This window comes from Brachyhypopomus gauderio, chromosome 17 (assembly GCF_052324685.1).
Source record: "Brachyhypopomus gauderio isolate BG-103 chromosome 17, BGAUD_0.2, whole genome shotgun sequence".
In the NCBI taxonomy this organism is placed as follows: domain Eukaryota; kingdom Metazoa; phylum Chordata; class Actinopteri; order Gymnotiformes; family Hypopomidae; genus Brachyhypopomus; species Brachyhypopomus gauderio.
The window spans coordinates 3,820,095-3,840,268 of NC_135227.1; the positions used below are offsets into that span (position 1 = coordinate 3,820,095).

The 20,174-nt window shown below is 39.3% G+C and overlaps 2 protein-coding genes across 20 annotated transcripts in view; both read right to left on the reverse strand.

Annotated features, from left to right (window-relative positions):
- Positions 1–9,766, reverse strand: part of LOC143480211 (uncharacterized) — a 41,249-nt gene extending 31,483 nt beyond the window's left edge. For 14 of the 18 annotated variants that reach the window (XM_076977745.1, XM_076977753.1, XM_076977751.1 and 11 more), the window contains exons 1-18: positions 9,473–9,765; positions 8,272–8,472; positions 8,037–8,141; positions 7,811–7,909; positions 7,542–7,646; positions 7,168–7,287; positions 6,914–7,030; positions 6,706–6,825; positions 6,569–6,598; positions 6,331–6,357; positions 3,534–3,599; positions 3,248–3,415; positions 2,997–3,044; positions 820–888; positions 569–613; positions 411–461; positions 258–299; positions 131–178 (exon numbers count right to left, since the gene is read on the reverse strand). In XM_076977745.1, coding sequence (XP_076833860.1) covers positions 131–178; positions 258–299; positions 411–461; positions 569–613; positions 820–888; positions 2,997–3,044; positions 3,248–3,415; positions 3,534–3,599; positions 6,331–6,357; positions 6,569–6,598; positions 6,706–6,825; positions 6,914–7,030; positions 7,168–7,287; positions 7,542–7,646; positions 7,811–7,909; positions 8,037–8,141; positions 8,272–8,446 — 1,435 coding nt within the window. In that variant the 5' untranslated portion in view covers positions 8,447–8,472; positions 9,473–9,765. Of the gene's footprint in view, positions 1–130; positions 179–257; positions 300–410; positions 462–568; positions 614–819; positions 889–2,996; positions 3,045–3,247; positions 3,416–3,533; positions 3,600–6,330; positions 6,358–6,568; positions 6,599–6,705; positions 6,826–6,913; positions 7,031–7,167; positions 7,288–7,541; positions 7,647–7,810; positions 7,910–8,036; positions 8,142–8,271; positions 8,473–9,472 lie in introns of all 18 variants that reach the window. The other 4 variants (XM_076977739.1, XM_076977746.1, XM_076977740.1 and 1 more) reach the window with 2 other exon arrangements.
- Positions 9,767–10,713: 947 nt separating this feature from the next.
- Positions 10,714–19,366, reverse strand: fyna (FYN proto-oncogene, Src family tyrosine kinase a). Of its 2 annotated transcripts, XM_076978606.1 has the most exons (13): positions 19,200–19,366; positions 17,810–17,906; positions 17,126–17,382; positions 16,795–16,891; positions 15,992–16,090; positions 15,733–15,836; positions 15,234–15,383; positions 14,842–15,006; positions 14,240–14,419; positions 13,261–13,337; positions 12,960–13,113; positions 12,486–12,617; positions 10,714–12,371 (listed from the first exon to the last, which is right to left on the reverse strand). In XM_076978606.1, the coding sequence occupies exons 3-13, from the start codon at positions 17,370–17,372 to the stop codon at positions 12,163–12,165; spliced, it is 1,614 nt and encodes a 537-aa protein (XP_076834721.1). In that variant the 5' UTR covers positions 17,373–17,382; positions 17,810–17,906; positions 19,200–19,366; the 3' UTR covers positions 10,714–12,162. The 2 variants fall into 2 exon arrangements, with proteins under 2 accessions (XP_076834721.1, XP_076834722.1); XM_076978607.1 differs by lacking the exon at positions 17,810–17,906.
- Between the last annotated feature and the right edge of the window lie 808 nt (positions 19,367–20,174).

Sequence of the window (20,174 nt, forward strand, 5' to 3'; positions counted from 1 at the left end):
TCCTTTGTTGCCAACAAAAGCTTATATGACAAAGACAAGTACACAGAAGATGACAAATGAAGAAAAGAAAGATAAAAACAAAAGAAGTAAACTGAATCAGAGCTAACATAACATTAAAGCAAGAAAGTACCTTTATTGGTGGGAACTTCTTTAGTCTTCTCCTTGGCAACTTCAGCCTCTGAAGAAGTCAAAGTAATGGTTGTTTTCAACTAATTGTTTTGCTCTGTTTACATGAAATACTGGTTTCGTAAACATACCCTCCACTGGAGCTTGCTTGGGTTTCTCTTTGGCTTCAGCCTCTGAAATGTTAGAAAAGTATGATACAAATACAAATTTCATACACATCAGTACAGAACTGTGTTATTAACCTGGTCAACAAGATTACACGGACATTTTGAAAGTTACATTACCTTTCTTTGGAGCAAGTTCAACTTTTGGCTTTTCTTTTAAAGTGTCAGGTTCTGTAAAACAATACAGTATACAGAATGAAAACTGCACACACCGTGAAATTTGAATTATAGTTTAATGTAAACATTAGTACTTGTAATGTAAACATGGGTACTCATACCTTTCTTGACTGGGATGGATTTAGACTTCTTGGCAATTTCAACTTCTGATATGTTAAAAAATTTAATGTATTTTAAATTTAATTATTTATTTAATGTAATTAAATTTTTGTTCCTAAACTCAAAAACACTTAGTATTTACATAGTAAATAAACTTGGTCAAAATAAACTTAGGCAAACAGAATGACATGTCATTGTAAAAGTTAGGTTATCTAAAACATGGTAAGCAAGAAGACAATGAAAGCCATATTACCTTGCTTCAGAGCAGGTTCATGTTTCTTTACTGGTATTGGTTCAGCCTTCTCCTTGGAAATTTCATCCTCTGAAATGTTTAAGTATTTTTTGTGAAATTTTTCTATAAAAAGTTATTTTTCCTGACAATTGTAGTTGTTATACTCAAATACAATACAATCATTGTTTGCTGAGGATGTGCCAATTTTTGCAATAGCCTTGAACATATACAGAAACAGTGGAAACTCCATCATCTCCTAAACTTTTAGAACATTCCATCATAGTGCAGTATACTGTAGGCCTACTCAGGGTTGACAGACATGATGCAATGGTGGACCTGATTACGTTTTTATCGTCTCTTTTATTATAGAGATTATTAACACAGTAAACAGTATTTTCAGTTTATTCATTCGTGTTGTCTTTTATAACTTTCTATTATTGGTTTGCCAATTTCCATTTTTTATGGACAAATAATCTCTTATTCTTATAAAATAATATTTCTACCCTCTGAATAATTCCTAGTCATGTAGCAGTTGTTCATAGTGGATAATCATGTCCCTCTCTTTTTAATGTCAGACTGCACTGTTTCTGCCAAAAGTATTCGCTCACCCATCCAAATGATTGGAATCAGGTATTCCAATCACTTCCATGGCCACAGGTGTTTAAAATTAAGCACCTAGGCAAGACTGTTTTTACACACATTTGTGAAAGAATGGGTCGCTCTCAGGAGCTCAGTGAATTCCAGCATGGAACTGTGATAGGATGCCACCTGTGCACCAAATTCAGTCGTGAAATTTTCTCGCTCCTAAATATTCCACAGTCAATTGTCAGCTGTATTATAAGAAAATTGAAGCGTTTGGGAACGACAACAACTCATTCACAAAGTGGTCGGCCACGTAAACTGATGGAGTGGGGTCAGTGGATGCTGAAGCACATAGTGTGAAGAGGTCGCCAGCTTTCTGCAGAGTCAATCACTACAGACATCCAAACTTCATGTGGCCTTCAGATTAGCTCAATGACTAATGAATGGGTTTCCATGATCAAGCAGATGCATCCAAGGCATACATCACCAAGTGCAATGCAAAGCGTCAGATGCAGTGGTGTAAAGCATGCTGCCACTGGACCCTAGAGCAGTGTATGTGCGTTCTCTGAAGTGACAAATCACATTTCTCCATCTGGCAATCTGATAGATGAGTCTGGAAGAACGGTACTTGTCTGACTGCATTGTGCCAAGTGTAAAGTTTGGTGGAGGGAGCATTAGATTGGTGTGGGGTTGTTTTCAGGAGCTGGGATTGGCCCCTTAGTTCCAGTGAGAGGAACTCTGAATGCTTTAGCATACCAAGATATTTTGGGCAATCCCAAGATCCCAACTTTGTGGGAACAGTTTGGAACTGGCCCTTTCCTCCATAAAGACATGGATGGCAGAATCTGGTGTGGATGAACTTGACTGGCCTGCACAGAGTCCTGAACTCAACACCTTTGGTATGAATTAGAGCGGAGACTCACAAATTCACTTTTGGATGAATGGTTAAAAATCCCCATAAACACACTCCTAAACCTTGTGGACAGCCTTCCCAGAAGAGTTGAAGCTGTTCTAGCTGCAAAAGGTGGACCAACATAATATTGAATCGAATTAAATATTTTTGGCAATATAGTATAGCACTTTGATTGTGGAATCATACTTAAATAAATTCTCATGTTGGAACGATAACTGTAAACTTTTTATTTCATAGAATTTCGTTTACACAAGTTTGGCTTCAGTGTGTGACCTGTTTATTTATTTTTATTATGAGTTTGTCATTTGAATGAACAATTGTAATAAGAAACATCCTTGTCATGTATTGCATGTATTACCCCATGGTATATGTGTCACGGTGACAGGTGGACCCCTCCTTGTGGGCGTGTCGTTATGTCATCTGCGTGTCGTTATGTCCATGTTTGTAGTTCCATGGGTGTGGGTCGTTAGTGAGCGTGTTCGTTTGTCTCACCTGTGCCTTGTCTCGTGATCACGGGGGAATGTGTGCGTTTGCGCTCGTGCTCGTCTTTGTCTAAACTTCGTGCTTGAGTGAGCTACATGTTTAGTGTGCTTGCGCTATCGCGCCGGACTTTGTCACTTAAAATAAATGTATGTGTCAGCACCAAATCCTTGTCGTGCCTGCCTCCTCCCAACATCACAATGTCATTTAAAAGCATTCATACCTTTTTTCAGGATAACTTTTCCCACTCTCTCCTTGGTGACCTTTATGTCTGTATTGGAGAAAAAGGAGGGAAAACAACTTGTCATGCTAATCAATGAATCATTGGTTGATTACAGTAATTAATGAATCAATCGATTCCTTATGTTTGTTTTGGTTTTTAATAAATTAAAATGAATAAATAAAAAGAAATGTTATCATTATTTTATGCTACCTTATATAAAATATTTACTAATTCTGGACAGAGATTCTCACCTTTAAGTTCTGTAGTCACACGTAATTCTTCTATAGGCTTTTCTTTTAGTCTCGCCCTTTCTTTGGTTGTGTCCACCTTTTCTTTTCTTTTCTGTTTCTCTATTTTTTTCTCTTTTTTTTGGGCTTGAGTGTCCTGTGCGATTCTGGCAGCCTTTTCAGCTCGCATTTCTGCAACAATAAACATGTTTTGTCACTTGTGTGACCATCCTCTAGAGTTTTAGAGTTGTTACATCGGACAATGCAGTATATCCAACTCTATGCATGGAATAAAAAAAAAGATCATGACCTTGAAGGATCCTGTATGCCTCCTCCCGAGCTCTTTTCTCTATGGCTATTTTTTCTTGCTCCAGAACTGCAAATCATGAGAATAAATAATGCGAGTCACATGATTTGACATAGAATACACATAATGGACGCTTCTTAGTATGTGGTGATTTGAACAAATCAGTATAAATTCTATATGCAAGCAGTAACAAAACTTTACAGATGCACTGTCATAATATCATTACAGGGTTTCTCTTCAGTCAAGAGCTGTGTAGCTGAATTTAATGTAAAGACAAATACAAAGTCTTCTGGAAAATGAATAAATATTTAGGATTAGCCTATGGAGACAAATTATATCTGATCTAAAAAAAAGATGATTTTTGGTGGATAATCCAAAACTCTAATCCAACACAGGACATGTATGTTTTGTTCATTTAAATTAGTCTTTCACTGTATCACAGACCAAGACGAATGAAGCCAGTCTAAGGTAAAAAAATTTTTTTACTTTTGGGCTCTTTCAAGATGTTGCATTTCTTTTCAACAAAAAAGAGTATATATCTTTCAGTACGTTTCCATTTTTATATCTGCTAATGGTGCAGGAAAACCAGACAATTTGAAACAGAAGTTTGTAACAACAAAACACAATAATGCATGAGCAGCACTGAACTAGATTTGATAGTACAGTTGGGTATATTTTAAACATCACTTTAGATCATTATGAAACTCTTACATTCTTAGCAAATAAATACCTGCTGTAGTGTCATTGTCAAAACAAACATATTTTGTGCCACTCATGAAGGAAACATTTCTCTACCTTTTATATTCTCTTTAGAATGACCACCTCCTTGGTCCGCTGCTTCTATGGGGAGATGAGCATCAGCTCGGCCTGCGTATCTTTGCCTCATGTCGTCTCTTTTGGTGGCGTGCCTCTTTCTTTCATTGTTGTTGTTATTTTCATCGTCATCCATGTTGTCATAGTATAAATCAAAAGGAACATGCTCCTCGCGAGTGTTGGTTCCTGGTGGTTCTGAAGTTGAATATTCTTCATCGTCTCCCGGGTCCTCTGCTTTAACTTCTGCTTGATGTTTTGCATGTCTTTGTTCCACCTTGTTCTCCATGGCACGTATAGTCTTTGTTTCATTATTTACTTTATCATGATCAAGATCGGTTTTAATAGCTCCCTGCCCAACTGTAGACTCCAGGCAAACACTCGTTGCAGTTTTGTCTTCATGTTCGATCATGTGCCTGGTAGCGTCAGTTGATTCCTTTGGTGCTTGCACATTGATGGTAACAGAAACACTGACGGTTTCAGCAAAGGTTTCAAACAGATCAACTGATTCCTTCTTGACAGTGGTGTCGGACCAAGCATCAGACATTTTAGTGTGGGCATCGTCTGCATTCTTAGTTAAAGCTTCAGTTGGGTCATCTTTAACAGCTTTTGGAATATCATCAACACTTTTCATATCATCTAACGTCACATCACGTGATCCCATTTCCACCGACAGTCCACTGTGAGTATCATCAGTGCTTTCTTCTTTGGCCTCATCTTGTGCAACATCCAATGAATTTAAGTCTTCAGATGCGACTAGTTTAATAATATCTTCATCAGTCATCACATCAGTTGATTCTGACAGGAGTGAAGTCCTGATATCAGCATTCACCTCTTCAAGCATATCTTCATTTTGGTCATCTTCAGCGTCCTTTCTGCCATGTTCACAAATTTTCCCCGTTTTAAGAATCGTTCTCATAGTAAGGTAGGCAGCTTCCTGTTTTCTGCCCAGTATCTCTGCAACTGTTTCATGAAGCCATTTGTGTGGTTACACTCTTAAATTTGACATGGTGTAAAATCAGATCTGAACTAATTTTAAAGGTAAGCTATTTAACATGCAGGGCATGTCAAATTTTGGAAAGACAAGACAGTAACTCACTAACAGTAAATATGCTATTAGCAGAATCATTGCAATGTTGTTTATTTAAATTACAGTAAGCTTAAATAAGGATCGCATTTTGAACCTCACGAGGTTTATGCTTAACTGACACAACCTTATAAAACATTTACAGAAGGAATATTGTTGGGTTTGACAATATTCTTTCAGAATGATATCCTTAGTTTGCATGCTTAATGTTTGTTAACAAGAATGGAACAACTGTGGTTAAAATCTTCCAGAACATACAGTGCAACGAGAATTTATGTAAAAATGAGAATCTTGAGTGTGAACATGTGATTCACTAGAGGAAATCAGAGAACGCAAAGCATTTTACATGGGCATGTTTATTTTTATATGGTAATTTTTTCATGCACTTTGTAAATCATTCCAGACTAATATTAGGTTAAATAAAATGTTCTTCCACATTTTAACACCACATAGTTTTACTGACTGGGAAATATGGACAATACAGACAGGGTTGAATGACAGAATGCAGATTTAGAGGTTGACCATATTAGAAAGATTAAGCAACATTCAGAATATAATTTAAACATTCTCTACATCTGTTACTTCCTGAGAATATGCCATCTTTTCATGCACCATTTGTAGATATAATTTGCAAGTTTTTGTTGTTTTACATTGCAAGTGTTACATTTGTGTGTGACTCATCAGTCTGATGTAGTAATGCAAAGGGTCTGGAATCCAAACAGTGCAATACAGCATGCACCAGTTATTCATGCTCCTCAGTTGTCAGGGCAACCCAAGGTCATGGATGACAAGTGACCTTTTCTCCTCCGTTGAGAGTTTTATTTGTTTTATTGTAATTAACTAAAGTTTTACATATCTGTGTTATTAATATTGTGAAGTAATGTAAATTGAGGGGTAACTAACCTTTTTCCATAGGTGGCAGAAATTCTCCTGTGAACATTTAGTAAAGATAAATATGAAGGTAAATATGCAGTTTACAAATTTGTACTGAATATTATGCAATTTCAAACAAAATACAGAATATATATATTATATATAATATATAATATATATATATATTGACTAAGCTATAGATTTGCACTCCCATAGTAATCTTTAAAAATAAAAGTTTTGTAAAGATGCTTTAATAAAATGTACAAACCTTTTCTTCGGATGACATGTGGTGAATCATCTAGACAAAAGTACAATGAGTAATAGATAATTGTCAAGAAAATGTATCAACAGAATGTGCAAAGATATAGTATGTGCATCGTATACTTTAACAAGGTTCTGACGTACCTTTATCTTGCATCATGACATTAGAGAGATATGCCAATACCATGTCTCTCCGGTCAGTAAATTCCTCAACAGTGTCTGTGACAACTTTCATCGGATCAAAGCTCATGTCAGGAATGGCACCTGGAAAAATGAAATGTTTACTTTATTGCCTTATTTGTATTTGAAAGTCATTTTTAGTAACACCTTTGGCAGCTTTTTCATTCCATACCTTCATCACGAGCAAAAATGTTGGACAGGTGTGTAACGACTGTGGTCTTGAGGTTTCCTGTTCCTTCAAGAACACTGTTTATGAATTCCATACCAGTGCTCATGTTGGGGATCCAAACTAAAAAACAACGTTTTGATTTAGTCTCTCTTTCAGACCTGGGCCCACTACATATTTCTTGAATTTAATATTTTAATTTCAAATGTGACATGATAGTAGTGGATAATAATTAGACACCCACGAGTATTTGGCCTTACCTTCAAGACCCTGGAAGGTGCTTAAGAGAGAGGACGATATGGCCTTGGCCCTGACTGACATGTCTGCCGCTGCTTCACTGGCAGTTTGTAGTGGATAGACGACTGCTGTATCCAGCACGTCTGAGCAGGGCAGAGATGTTTTGCAGATGAATGACAATGATATGACCAGTTCAAAAGAAAAAAAGTCAATTTTGCATATATTGGTTTGTCTTCTGACACACACACACACACACACACACACACACACACACTTATATATATAAGGTTATTAGGGGCATGAGCAGTTCTTTATATGATCTACCAGTGTTTAGTGTGTTGGTATTACACAGAAGGGTTTGCATTGTGCTAAATTATCCAAGAATTTGTGCAGTTACCTTCAAACAAATGAAACAGATAGGCAGCCGGTGTCCTAAGAAAACCATTCATGTCATTCAGCACGCCGCTACCAAGTTTAAGGAAGCCACTGACTCCTTCATTTTCTGTGGGGGAAAACACTTCACTTAAAACTAATTTAAGGCATTGTGTTATCCATGGGGAGAAAATAAGTTGTATTGTGTATAATGTTCATGTTGGACTAAACTGATGATGAAGAAAACATGAATGTGACAAACTATATTCAACTTGTTGAATACATGATACATACCCTCACCCAGTAATGTTACTCCTGACAGGAATGCCACAGATGTGTCAGTCCACTTGACAACAGATCCCACTGGATCAAAGATCACATTAGGAACATATTCTGTGCCCAGGAAAAGCAAAATATAGAGTATTACCCTGTGCACTTTTTAGAAATTGTGCAAACCTATAGCGATTAGCGCTACTGTCTCAGTTTGTGGTGTGTGGTGGGAGGGTTCGACGGGGATTACCATGGGCATCAGTAAGAATGTTGTTCATGAGGCTCATTTTGTCTGTAATGCCCTCAACAGCTTTGTTCAACGCCATCATGGGATCGGAACTTATATGTTGAAAGTCTACAGCAAACACAAGAGAGGAAAAAAAATTAGGCAAATGCAATTTCTTATTGGTTTTCTGGTGTGAAACCCAGCGCTCGATGACACCCTGTACTAGGGATGGCACCGTTAGTATTATCTTGTCACTTACTTGTTAGCTGTTCAGGGCTCACAAAGTCAAACAAGAGAACGCCAGCTGTTGACCAGGATATCAGAAGAGTGATGATGATCAACCACTGGGCAGGGGCACTTAAGACTCTCATGAAACCATGGCTTATGATTTTAGGAGAGGTTGTCTGTGTAGCTTCTGAGTTCTGCCGATCCATACTGGCACAAGAATCTGGCTGTGTCCCTGTTGCAGTATGAACAGATATGGGAGTTAGAGTCTGCATGTGAACAGCTCTTTGGAAATTATTTAGTCACTATATGCTGTATATTACTTATTTATCTGCACCAGAAGAGTTAATCCAGAGTCAGATTATTATTTGTAATATACAACAGGTGCTTAGTAGGGTGTCACAGAACAGTATTGTCAGAGTTTGGTTTAAAGCAAACATCATTATAAATTGAAACATTGGGCAGATTCGTATTAGGAAGATTTTCTTCTCTGTGGAGTGGATGAAGTGACTCGTACTGGTACTCAAACTGTGAAGCATCTAAATCATAATAAATAATCCTGTTATGCTGGTGAGTCGTGTCATAATTAACTGAAAAGCAATAATCACGATGTCATCTACTAAAAAGAGCTGACAGTCAAGACTTTGATATTTGAATTGCCATTGCAGCAGGTGAGAGTGAGTTCCAGAGAGGCCATGGAGACTGACTGCAATATTATTTAAATGTTCAAGGTAGCAGTCCTCCGATTTATGATGCATGACACACATCCCTGGCAAGAAGAAGAGTGGTAAACCGAAGCCGACAGGGAGGGAAGACCGTTAACTACCACAACATAACCTACAGCGACAAAAGTTACTCCGGATATATGTGAGAACATTCCAAGAACTTGAGCAAGAGCGTGGCATTCCTGCCTGCTGGGCTTTTCATATTAATATTTAGATTTTTGTTTATATTGTGTTCTCTATCTGTGTATGAATTCAGATCAAATCACACAAGTGGAAAAGACTGGTCTATTTATTTCAGACAATAAGAGGCTGATCAGTTTATGGAAAACAAACTTTTTCACATTTACAGTCTGAAAACTCATCTTTTTACACTGCATGTCATGATTAAACTCCTTATATGTAGAACTTAATATTTTTTCTACATAGCTTACATTTGACTAACTACATCAGAACAATACTTAGGATCTCTGCTCTCCTCTCTTCTGTCAAATTATATAAAACCTGCAGTACCTTCAGTAGGGGTGTGGTCACTTCAGTTCTGGTGGTTTTGCCTGTGTAGTCCTATTGGAATGGTTCCACCCAGTTGATATTTAGGCCCTCATGGTAATGGTCGATTGTCCCCCTTATAATCCACAGGTGAAACCTCTTTACCTCATGGGGAAAAGCTGATTTTTCAGAGTGCCAGGACTGTTACCCTTTGGCAGAGGGTAGTAGGGAAGGTGGTGAAGGGGACCTCGACGGTGACAGGGGCTCTGTGGTTTAAACAGGGGAGGTAGCAAACACTCGCTAATAATTTCCCCCAGTGTTTTTGATGCCTCAGAAGGGTATAGGGCAAGAAGCAATGCAGGGGAGCTTCATGGTAACCTTATCCATCGCACTGCTAGTTTATTCTTAGCTAGTGCTGTCTTCCCCACCTGCTCTCAGCCTTGCCTTTTTAGGTGGAGGGGGAGGGGGTGGGGGTGGGGGTGGGGGTTGAGGGGACGGGTTACAGGGGTGGAGGGGAGGTGCCTGCCTGTCACACTGCAAAAGAAGAGGAGGTCACGTAAACACGATCAGACCATGAGAGACGGGTCTACCCTTTACTATCACCATCATGTTCGTTTTAGCAAGAACATTTTCCATATTTGCATTCCACTGTACCCTCAAAAAAAGATAATCTGCTTTGTGATTTAAACTGACACAATTCACCAACTAAAATCCTATTTAAAGGCTAGGCCATCACTCTTGAACCAAATCTCAAAGGATACATTTTCATCTGGGATTCAAAGAACTGAAGCACCTATTTTTAACCAGAAAACCAATGAGCTGACTGAAACAGAGATTGTGAGCTATATGTATGGAATGCAGTGGCCCTCCTGTGGCCATGAAAGGTATTACAGAAACCTGTCATGGAAAGAAGAAAATCAAAGACTGATATGGTAGATGTTGCATCAAGAACATGGATTCATAGTTTCAAATACTCTGAAAGGATGGAGTAGATGGATGTTCGTCTAAATACAATAACGCCTAATAGATTGTCATAAATAAAATCAAATCAAATCATTGATAAATGCTTAATAAATGCTTTTTTCATAAATGCTTGATTGATTCAAATTGGGTACTGAATCCATGTTTAAATTAACTTGTTTGTCTCAAATCTCAATTCAGTTCTGATCATAAAGCCACTGCTTATATTTTATGCTGGGGGGACAGTGTCCCGTGTTAACCAAGTCATGTTTGAGCAGAAACATAAAATCCCTCCCCCCAAAAAATAGGCTTGGTAATGACTCTTTATTCTACATATGTATGTGCATAACTGAAACAATTAAACAATTAAATAAACACAGTATCTATGAATGAATCCAAATTGATGATACAAAAATGAAAAATGTGAAAATCATGAGGTTGTAGGTTGGTGTACAAACATGCTCGCCTTTTCTTTCAGGCCCAGTCACACGGCCCGATGTAGCGCACGCTGTTAGCGTCTGAAACTTCACAAGAACCACCGACGTTCCGGGTGAAGGTCATCGTGAAAACAAAATGAAACAAATGATTCTTGCCAATGGTTCTTGCCCTTGCAGACTCTGCCATACATTTCTGACATTGTTCAAGGTCATATGAAGATGAGGTTTAGTGTGACCTAGAGTGCACATGGACCCAGAGATAGATTTAATGTTGTTTTACCTCAGGGACAGAAAGACCAGAAACAATGCCCACAAGACCAGTGGGGACATGTTAAGTGAAGCCTTTACTCTTCCCTCTTCTGTTTAGTTATGTTACCTAATAACATGTTACAATGCATTAAATGGTTTTGTTTTATATATCTCTTACAACAGTAATGATATTAGCCATTTATTTATTTTTTTATTTTACCTTTGCTAGAGAGATGCAGGTATAGTCAAGCATAATACCCACACAGCCTGAATACTATATTGATGCATAATTAATCTATCATTAATCCAAAGTGGCTAAATAGAAAATGCACTCATTTTAAGTAACAAGAAAACAAAAATGAGGACATTGAGCTTTTGCTAAAAGCAGGTGCAAATAAAAAGGCTCAGAAGCCGGCGAATGAAATGTCATTTTTTCACCGAAGCCGGCGCAGACAACATTTCCCTCGGTCAAATGTTTTTTTGTCTGAAAAGCTAGCTAGCTATTTGCTGCAGTATTTCTCAACGTAAACTGGGAATGTTGTTATTGTGATATTTAACGAAGTCCTAGTGGTTTTTCAATCAATATCCACTTGGAATACTAGAATTAAACAAATGGTTTCCAGAATCATATCATTAAAAGAGGTTTTGTTTTGGCCTCAAAATTCATGCTTTTCGCTGAACAATGACACTTCTCAATAAGAACAAAAACAACAAAAAAACCCTGCATTATAAAAGTAATAAAGCTTAAAACAGGGGGTAAGTAAACACGTGGGTCATATTTACACTAGATACAAACAGGTCGTTTTATCCTTATTAGTGATTCTTTTTCAAACACTTGTGAGAACCCATGAAGATCATTTGGGTCCCCAAAACACTATTTGGCTTAACTGATAGTAACGTGACGTGTCCTTTCGATGGAAGATGTAACGTGTCAAGACTGGATCAACATGGCAAGAAATCTGGAAGCTTTTCTCATCGTGTGTGCATCGTATCAGTGGCAACGTCCTTGTGAAGAGAAGTCAACTGCGGCACTCCGTTTTCCCAGGGTTAGGGTCAGGGTCATGGTGTTCAGAGGTTGTCTCCTGGTTGGTACTGTGGCTCAGTGGCAGTGAAGTAGTCCTCCAGGAACGCCTGCAGGTATTCGAAGGTGGGCCTCTCCTCGGGGTCTCTCTTCCAGCACTGGAGCATGAGCTCGTGCAGAGATATGGGGCAGTCCTGGGGACACGGCATGCGGTAGCCTCGCTCCACCTGCTCAAGCACCTCCCTGTTGTTCATACCTAGAAGGTAGAACCCAAACACTGCTGAACACTCCCTTACAAACCAACGAGGTATGACGACTCTATCTGACACGCTTACTGGATACCGTATGACGCGAGTGTCGTATGACTCACCCGGATATGGCACGCGACCTTTGGTCACCAGTTCCGTGAGCAAGATTCCAAAGGACCAGACATCCGACTTGATGGTAAACCGTCCGTACAGTGCGGCTTCAGGCGCCGTCCACTTGATGGGGAACTTTGCACCTATAACCAAATTTTTTACAGGTTTTGGATCGCAGGTGCAGAGAGGCCTGCATGTGTACCGACACATACAGGAAAATAAACCATGGGTACAACGAAACGCAGGCAGCTCTGTGTAGCGTGTGGCTGAGCTCATGAAGGGATGTATTAAACCACTCAGTGACCGAACAGAATGTAGCCTGGTGCCATGAATCATACAGGATTAACTGGAGACAATTTTGAAATGTCTCAAATATTAAGTACTAAAATTGACCCACAATGCCAGAACAATAAAAGTAGTTTAAAATTAGTTAGGGTGTACGCTTTGTCCACACTCTTCTCTTCAACCTGAGCAGTGAAACCTACCTTGTCGAGCTGTGTATTCGTTGTCCTCTATAAGCCTGGCCAGGCCAAAGTCAGCGATCTTGCACACTAAGCTGTCACCCACCAGGATGTTTGCCGATCTCAGATCTCGGTGGATGTAGTTCATCCTTTCGATGTAAGCCATGCCAGCAGCAACCTGAATGGCAGAGACATGCAACTTTCAGTTTGGCGTGTTCTTAGTTGTGCTTCATTTCTGGAACCAAAAGTCAGTATGTGCAGTGCAGTTTTACCCACAGTAGCAGAGTATTTTACCCACAATTCCCTGTGAGCAGGGTGTTCTCACCTGAGCTGCCATGTCAACCAAGTTTGGCAGTTTAAGGCCCCGTCCTTCGCCATCTTTCAGAAAATCCAGCAAACTCCCTGAAAAGGTGAATACCAGCCTCAGCTCAGTCAAACATCATGGAGTTAAAATGACAGCAACGGGCATTAGCAACAGTCCTGGTGGACACCTTTCGTTCATCAGTGTAGACTATAATGAACAGAAATGTAGCTTAATCACAGCTACACTGGGAACACATTAAGTACATAAATGTTATAAGTTTGTACTTTGTCCAAATCGGTTTTTTGATATTTCTCTTTTGACAAAAATTTTTGACTGTGTTAGTCACAGACACGCACAAGTGTGTTTCATTTATCAGCTTTCAGTCTGCACACTGCTAATGAGAATTGTTAGATATGTAATGAAGTGTTTTACGTTTTGTAACAGCTTTGCACATTTGGCAGTCTTTTTTTTTTTACACTGTAAGATTTCTATCAACACTCCTATTTGTGTATGTCCAAAGTTCATTGCTAACTATTGCTTGTTTCCTGGTTTTCAGGATTGTGTCAGTCGTATTTGAACTGATGCTTATCAATGAGCTGTTTTATCCTCCACAGAGCAGAAGAATGAAGAGGAGGATGTTGGCGAAGACGATGACAACTTGATTAAAAAAAATGTCTATACATTGTTTGTTATCCTGGTTGGTTGCACTCACTGAAAATAGAAATTAGTAGTTTCAACGGAACTGATGCACAAAATTACAAATTAATTCATAAGAATGTTTGAAAGCCATTAGTTTTAATCCATATGGATTTCATGGTACAAACTACACTGGAAAAATTACAAAAACGAAAGTACGAAAGTGATGTTAAATTGCAAATCTGTGGACTGCCGAGCCATACTGGTCCCCGTTTGATTGTAACATGCCATAATGCCAAAACATAACACATGTTCAGCTGTGTTCAGTGTGTTCAGCTGCATTGGGTGTGTTTGTGTTCCTCACCTTTGCTCATGTACTCCGTGACGATGTAGATAGGCTCTTCAGACACCACAGCGTACAGCTGAACCAGCTTGTCATGTCGCAGTTTCTTCATGATTTGTGCTTCCTCCAGGAAAGACTCAGGGGACATGGTACCTGGTTTCAAGGTCTTCACTGCCACTTTAGTGGTACCATTCCAAGTGCCTGCAATTTAGTTGGAGGATAACATGATCATTTGAGAGATGATGGGACACTGATACATGGAGAAGAATATCTAGTTCTTTCAGAATCATGCAGAGAGTTCGGATGTGCTTTTAATGCATGGCAAATATATTATAAATAAATAAATGGTTCATACTTTAACAATATTTAAAGAGACTTTCAGATAGACGATAAGATACTGATTAAGTCTAGTCCAGAATAAAATTACCATCAATTCTTAACTGAAATTCTTTCTGAGCCTACAGTGAGCCTTCCACTAAAACCAGTCAAATGAAAACATAGCCATCCAGACATCCTCAAACTGTCCGGTCTTGAATTAAATTGCATTCGACAGAGATTCTCAACAAAACAATTCCTCTGACCCTAGCATGAACCTGCAATCACTCAGCAGATCTGGCACATACCCATCCAGACTTCTCCAAACTGTCCATTCCCCAAGCGCTTGATGAGCTGGAGTGACTCCCGCGGGATTTCCCAGACATCTTTGGTTTTGACGGACAGGTCGGCGAGACGAGGCATGCCTTTGTGGCAGGGAACGATCAGGCGGCAACACAGTCCTGCAGCCCTTGCTGTGTGCACACACACACGCACAAATGCACACGCGTGTGCATAAACGCACACACACACACACACACGCACACACAAAGCAGCGCCATTAAGACCACTTCATGCGAAAATCAACAGTGACTGCGTCAACATTTGCTTTGTCAGGAGCTAACATTGTTGATTACTTTCTAACCCCGTATTCATTATGTTGAAATAATGTACTGGTCATTGAGGTCCATTGAGTCAATACCAGAATAATGGTGCACAAGTTGCTGAAGGGTTTCGAACTGAGCCCTGGTGGTGATGTAGTATCCCCCACTGTCCAGCTTACGGATCTTGTAGTGTTTCACATGGTCACCCTTAATGTCATCCCAATCCTGTATGGACAAAGAGTAGGCTCCTGCGAAAGAGAACAGGATTCTCCATCAGATCAGAATCAAGATCACGCACGAGTTTATGGGCTGGTGTGGTTTCCCAAGGTAAACATTTAACATTTCTTATTTGACTGGATAACTTAGTAGGAGAAGCTCTAATAAGTGACATCCTTTTGACAACTGAATGATCGTTTAAAAAAAACTTGAAATAGATTTGAAATGTCCATTTCATTCATGGGCGAATGGTCACGTTTCAGTATGTTGACCTCTCAGTTCAAATTTGCCTCTTGAAAAATCTTCGTGATTATACCACTAATAGCTTTTCAGAGACATAGTAACAGCGGCAGTATATGTTTGTTTGGACATGCTGGTCACCTTTTGTTGTTTCACTCTCTCGGATGAGAAAAGTGCCTCTAGGGTTTCCATTAGACAGCAGCTGTCTCTCTGCATCCTTTCGTCCTAGTTTACCAAAGTACCAGCTACGACAAGGATGGGAAAACATGTAGTAAACATGTCAACAATAAAACACACGGAAGCCTCTAACTTAAGAATAAGAATAACACGGAACCACCAGATCATCCATGCAGAGTGTGTCATTTGGTTTGGTCTTTTTTAACACTCAAATTGAACTCACTCTTCAGCTTGAATAGAATCTACTGGAGCCACGTAATTGCTGGGTATGTATCCTGTTCCACCTGTAGTGAGAGAACGAGCCTCCCACCAGTCCCCCTCCCTGGAAAACCAATGGGATCAACGTTACCGTACAGACACGCTGGGGATCGATAGGAAGAGTGTCCTACTGCTGGCTGTAAGCCCCAGAGACTTCCCATGTTAGCCCAGATTTGCAGAGCATGATGAAAAAAATGTGAAAGAAACTGCTGTTTAGGGGTGGAAACTTTGGCCATTCGTGCCAACTAATCTGTCCCTGCTCTCCTTGGAGATATTTCAGAAGAGTTGCTCATCTCATGTGGTAGAGAAATGAAAACAAAAGTGAAGTGTCTAAAAGTAGAAATGTTAAGACACATTAGGGCCGGCTCATGGCGTGTATGCATGGCTAGATGAGACATTTTGTTTAATAAAAACTATTTAGAGATCAACATGCATTGGAATACTTTGTGTTTTTTGTCATACAAAGCCATTAAAGGTATTTCAAGCAAAAATAACTTAACCCCCACTAGACAAATTATGAACGTTCTTTAACAATCACTGATAGTTAAGATAAAGCTATTTTCTTTACGTCATTAGGTATTAATTCATGAAGACAGAGCTCAAGACAATTTAACTTTAATCTACAACAATCCAAATGCCAGAGATATGTTCTCTTCAATTAATAAAAATATCGTTAAATAGAAAAAGTATTAGTACCTGATTACACTGTAAACATACTACTTGAGGGTATTATATTTATGGAAAAGCCTGAAATTAGTTTATACTCACGTGCTATTAAGAATTTGAAACTTTTCTCCTTTCCTGAAACTGAGGTCATCCTCTGTCCTTGCCTCGTAATCGTAAAGTGCTACAAAGAGTGTGACTCCTGAAGCACGAGAAAGTGAAAAGAAGCTTTTCGATGCAAATAGATATGCAGAAACATGAGCAAAATTTTCAAACCCTGTAGTGCAGAAAAAACTGTCGAAACCCTATAAGATGGCATTATACTCCTGGTCAAGGATTCTTTACCACCCATAGATCTCTCTGTTAATCTAAGTTTAAACGGCCGTCCTAGCAGTTTTACTATGAAGATGATGGTGATGATGATGATGATCTTCACCTGTTCCGCCTCGTGAGCGCAGTGTTCCAGAATGGGAAGAGGAGTTTACTCCACCAAAAACAGTGACCCCTTGGCTAACAGGCGGATGGAAGTTGTTGTAGTTGGGGATGGCCGTGACTCCAAAACTCGGGTAGTGTTGCGGCGTTGGGTCTGCCCCATAGCGGTACCCAGGGTGCTGTGAAACACTGGTCTCTCTGTCGTCTGTCAGCTTGGTTGCCTCCTTGTCTTTACATTGTACACAGCCCATTATCTATATTCTGTGAACGAGGCAGAGCAAAACAAACCAAACACAACAGTCCATCGTTTATTTTACACAGTCGACCATAGTTTAAGTGTACGCCCCATCTGAACAAAAGTCTAGACCTGCTCTTTCTTCATTTAAGCAATTTGTTAGTGTTATCTGTGTGGATTCGCCTTTTGTGTGAACAAACTTGGTAAACTGGTTTAAACGGGTGGGGCTGGTGATGCCATCAACGTGTCCCATTTCCTCTTAACCACCACTCTGCTGATCCAAGTTATGAATTTAGCACAGAATGACAGGGCTGCCTACTACGGTAACCTTTCAGCTCAACAAAAAGGTTGCAGTCATTTCATCTCTACGTTGCCAACCATGACGCTACGGCCAGAGGATGGTAATGTAATGCATGCAGAAAGAAAATGCAAACATATGTCTATTAAACATACCACAGCAAGCACTGGGGCACCACAGTGGAATATTCGCATTCCATTCAATTAAAGATGTACTGAGAACATCTATGATTGGTTCCTTTGAAAACCAGGCCTGAGTGGAGGGAAATAAAAAAGTAGTTAATTTCCCTCTAATCTAATTTCAGATATTTACTTCCTCTCCCTCTCTATGGTAATCTGTATTATTCCAAACGTTTTGTAGAATGTGTGTACATGTACATTTTGTGTATATCTAGTGTACTTCCACAGTTTGAAGTCAAATATGATTCTACTGTAGACCAGCTTTTATGTAGCTTTTATGTAGAATAATCATGTACATTTTAGCTTTTAAAGGTGTTAGCTTTAGTGTGGTCTGTTTTGTGACCCATAACGCTTGTTTCAAATATACAGAATTGCAGCATGTTACAGCATATACATACAGCGGAGCTTCCGTTTGCTCTTCACACAGGTGAAAACATCTCTGTAACGTGCTTAACATTTGTCTTAAAATGGCAAAAGCTTAGCAAAAAGCAATATATATATATATATATATATATATATATATATATATATATATATATATATATATAATATATACATATTACATGTTGTTGGCAATTCTCCAGCACTGAAAAGATTAGACATCAATTATTTAATCAGTTTAAAATGAGAAAGAAAGAAAAGAAAGTATGTTTCGATGTCCTGTTATCTCTTTAGCTTCAAAAGGCCCTACATACGTCAATTATGCACACAATGGAGTGGAGATTTATAATGCCCATAAATCTTAGCTGGGGGGCATATTACAATATCGCCTCTAATTTTAGCTTATAGTGGAAACCATCTGAATTCTAGCAAATAACGGTCTTTATTCTATTTCCCCAATAGCCTCCTTCACACCACGGCACGACCACCACAACCATCTGCTATGTAGACACAAAAGTAACCTGTGAACACAAATACAGCGCACGCAAACGCAAAACAATGTAACGCGTACGAGGAGCTTTAAAAGGAAACATGAAATGTGCTCAGGATTTGTAAACCTTTACCAAGGCCACTGAATAATTCTCAAATGAGAGGATCGGGGTGGTTGGTTGTGCCACAGAGGCCCTATTCTCTTCAGTGGTCTACATGAGGCCATTTCAGCTGCGCATCAGTCCGTGCTGCAGGCGGGCATCGCCGAGCGATACTGGCCACCCAGCGTCTCTACGTCCTCTACACAACCATTTCCTCACGTTTGCAGAGAATATTGTTTTTTTCATAATTAACGGATTAAACCTGCTGTAATTAAATCGCGTCGCTCGTCATACAATGTCTACATGACTATGATATTTAATTAACTACAATTTACATGGGAAACAAATTGGCTGCGCCAAGTGCGTTAAAAAAACAAACCGTCAAAAACGCTTACCAAGCGAGATGTCTGAACCGGTTTGTATTTCACTGCTAAGGAAGCATCGTCAATGGATCATTTGCGCATATGTTTTTTTTCCCCCGTCGGTGAATTATGAAAATAACAACATTAGCCCTGACGGTTCAGGCTGCTCCTGTCGCCGAATAAAACAGATGATGGCGTTGGTGGGGCGGGGTGTCGGGGGGGCCAAGGCTTTGACGGACAAGCCGTTCAACCAATCAGGGCTCCAGGAACACGCCTGCGTGCGCGTGTTCAGCTCGGTCTCCGTCACGGTTCTCTCCCTGTATTACAAATGTTAATTCAGGAGTCAGCCCCAGTCACGATAAACTGTATTCAAAAGACAACGGGAGGCTTGCTGTGTTTTGCAAAATAATGTCGCCTGGAAAATAGCTTGTGCAAAAGAAACATGAATCTGGTTTCCAAAGCTTCTATGCTAGACTGATTATAATATTAGGCTGCCTATTCAGTGACATTGCCAGACTATCTTAATTAAATTCCAAAGATGATGCTGTAGCCACCATGTTGAGAGATCATTGCTGGGGACCAGATGCTCAGTTAGAATTTGAAAACATCTTTTTAAATAATATACAAGATAAACATGGGTATTTATGAAACCGTGTACACAACTTCTGTTTTTATCCATTAATGCTACGACTGATGATTAGATGCATTCCGTTTTTAATGATAAAACATTAAAGTCCGTCAATTTATATGATGTAAATCTGTTATTTCATAATAAAAAGTTATATGATGCATGTTATACAAATCATCTGCATATCAAAAGTACTGCAAACCAAATGACATTTTAAAAAATCTAAACTCTCCAATCTGAGTCAAGTTTGGTGGCATTCGGTACTCTGGACTATAATGACATTAGGTGTAAGTCTATAGTATGGCCTAGTTAATAATCTGTGTTTATTACTGGATTGATACAATTTCTGCCTCGCGCTCTCAACATGGATAAGTAATCTT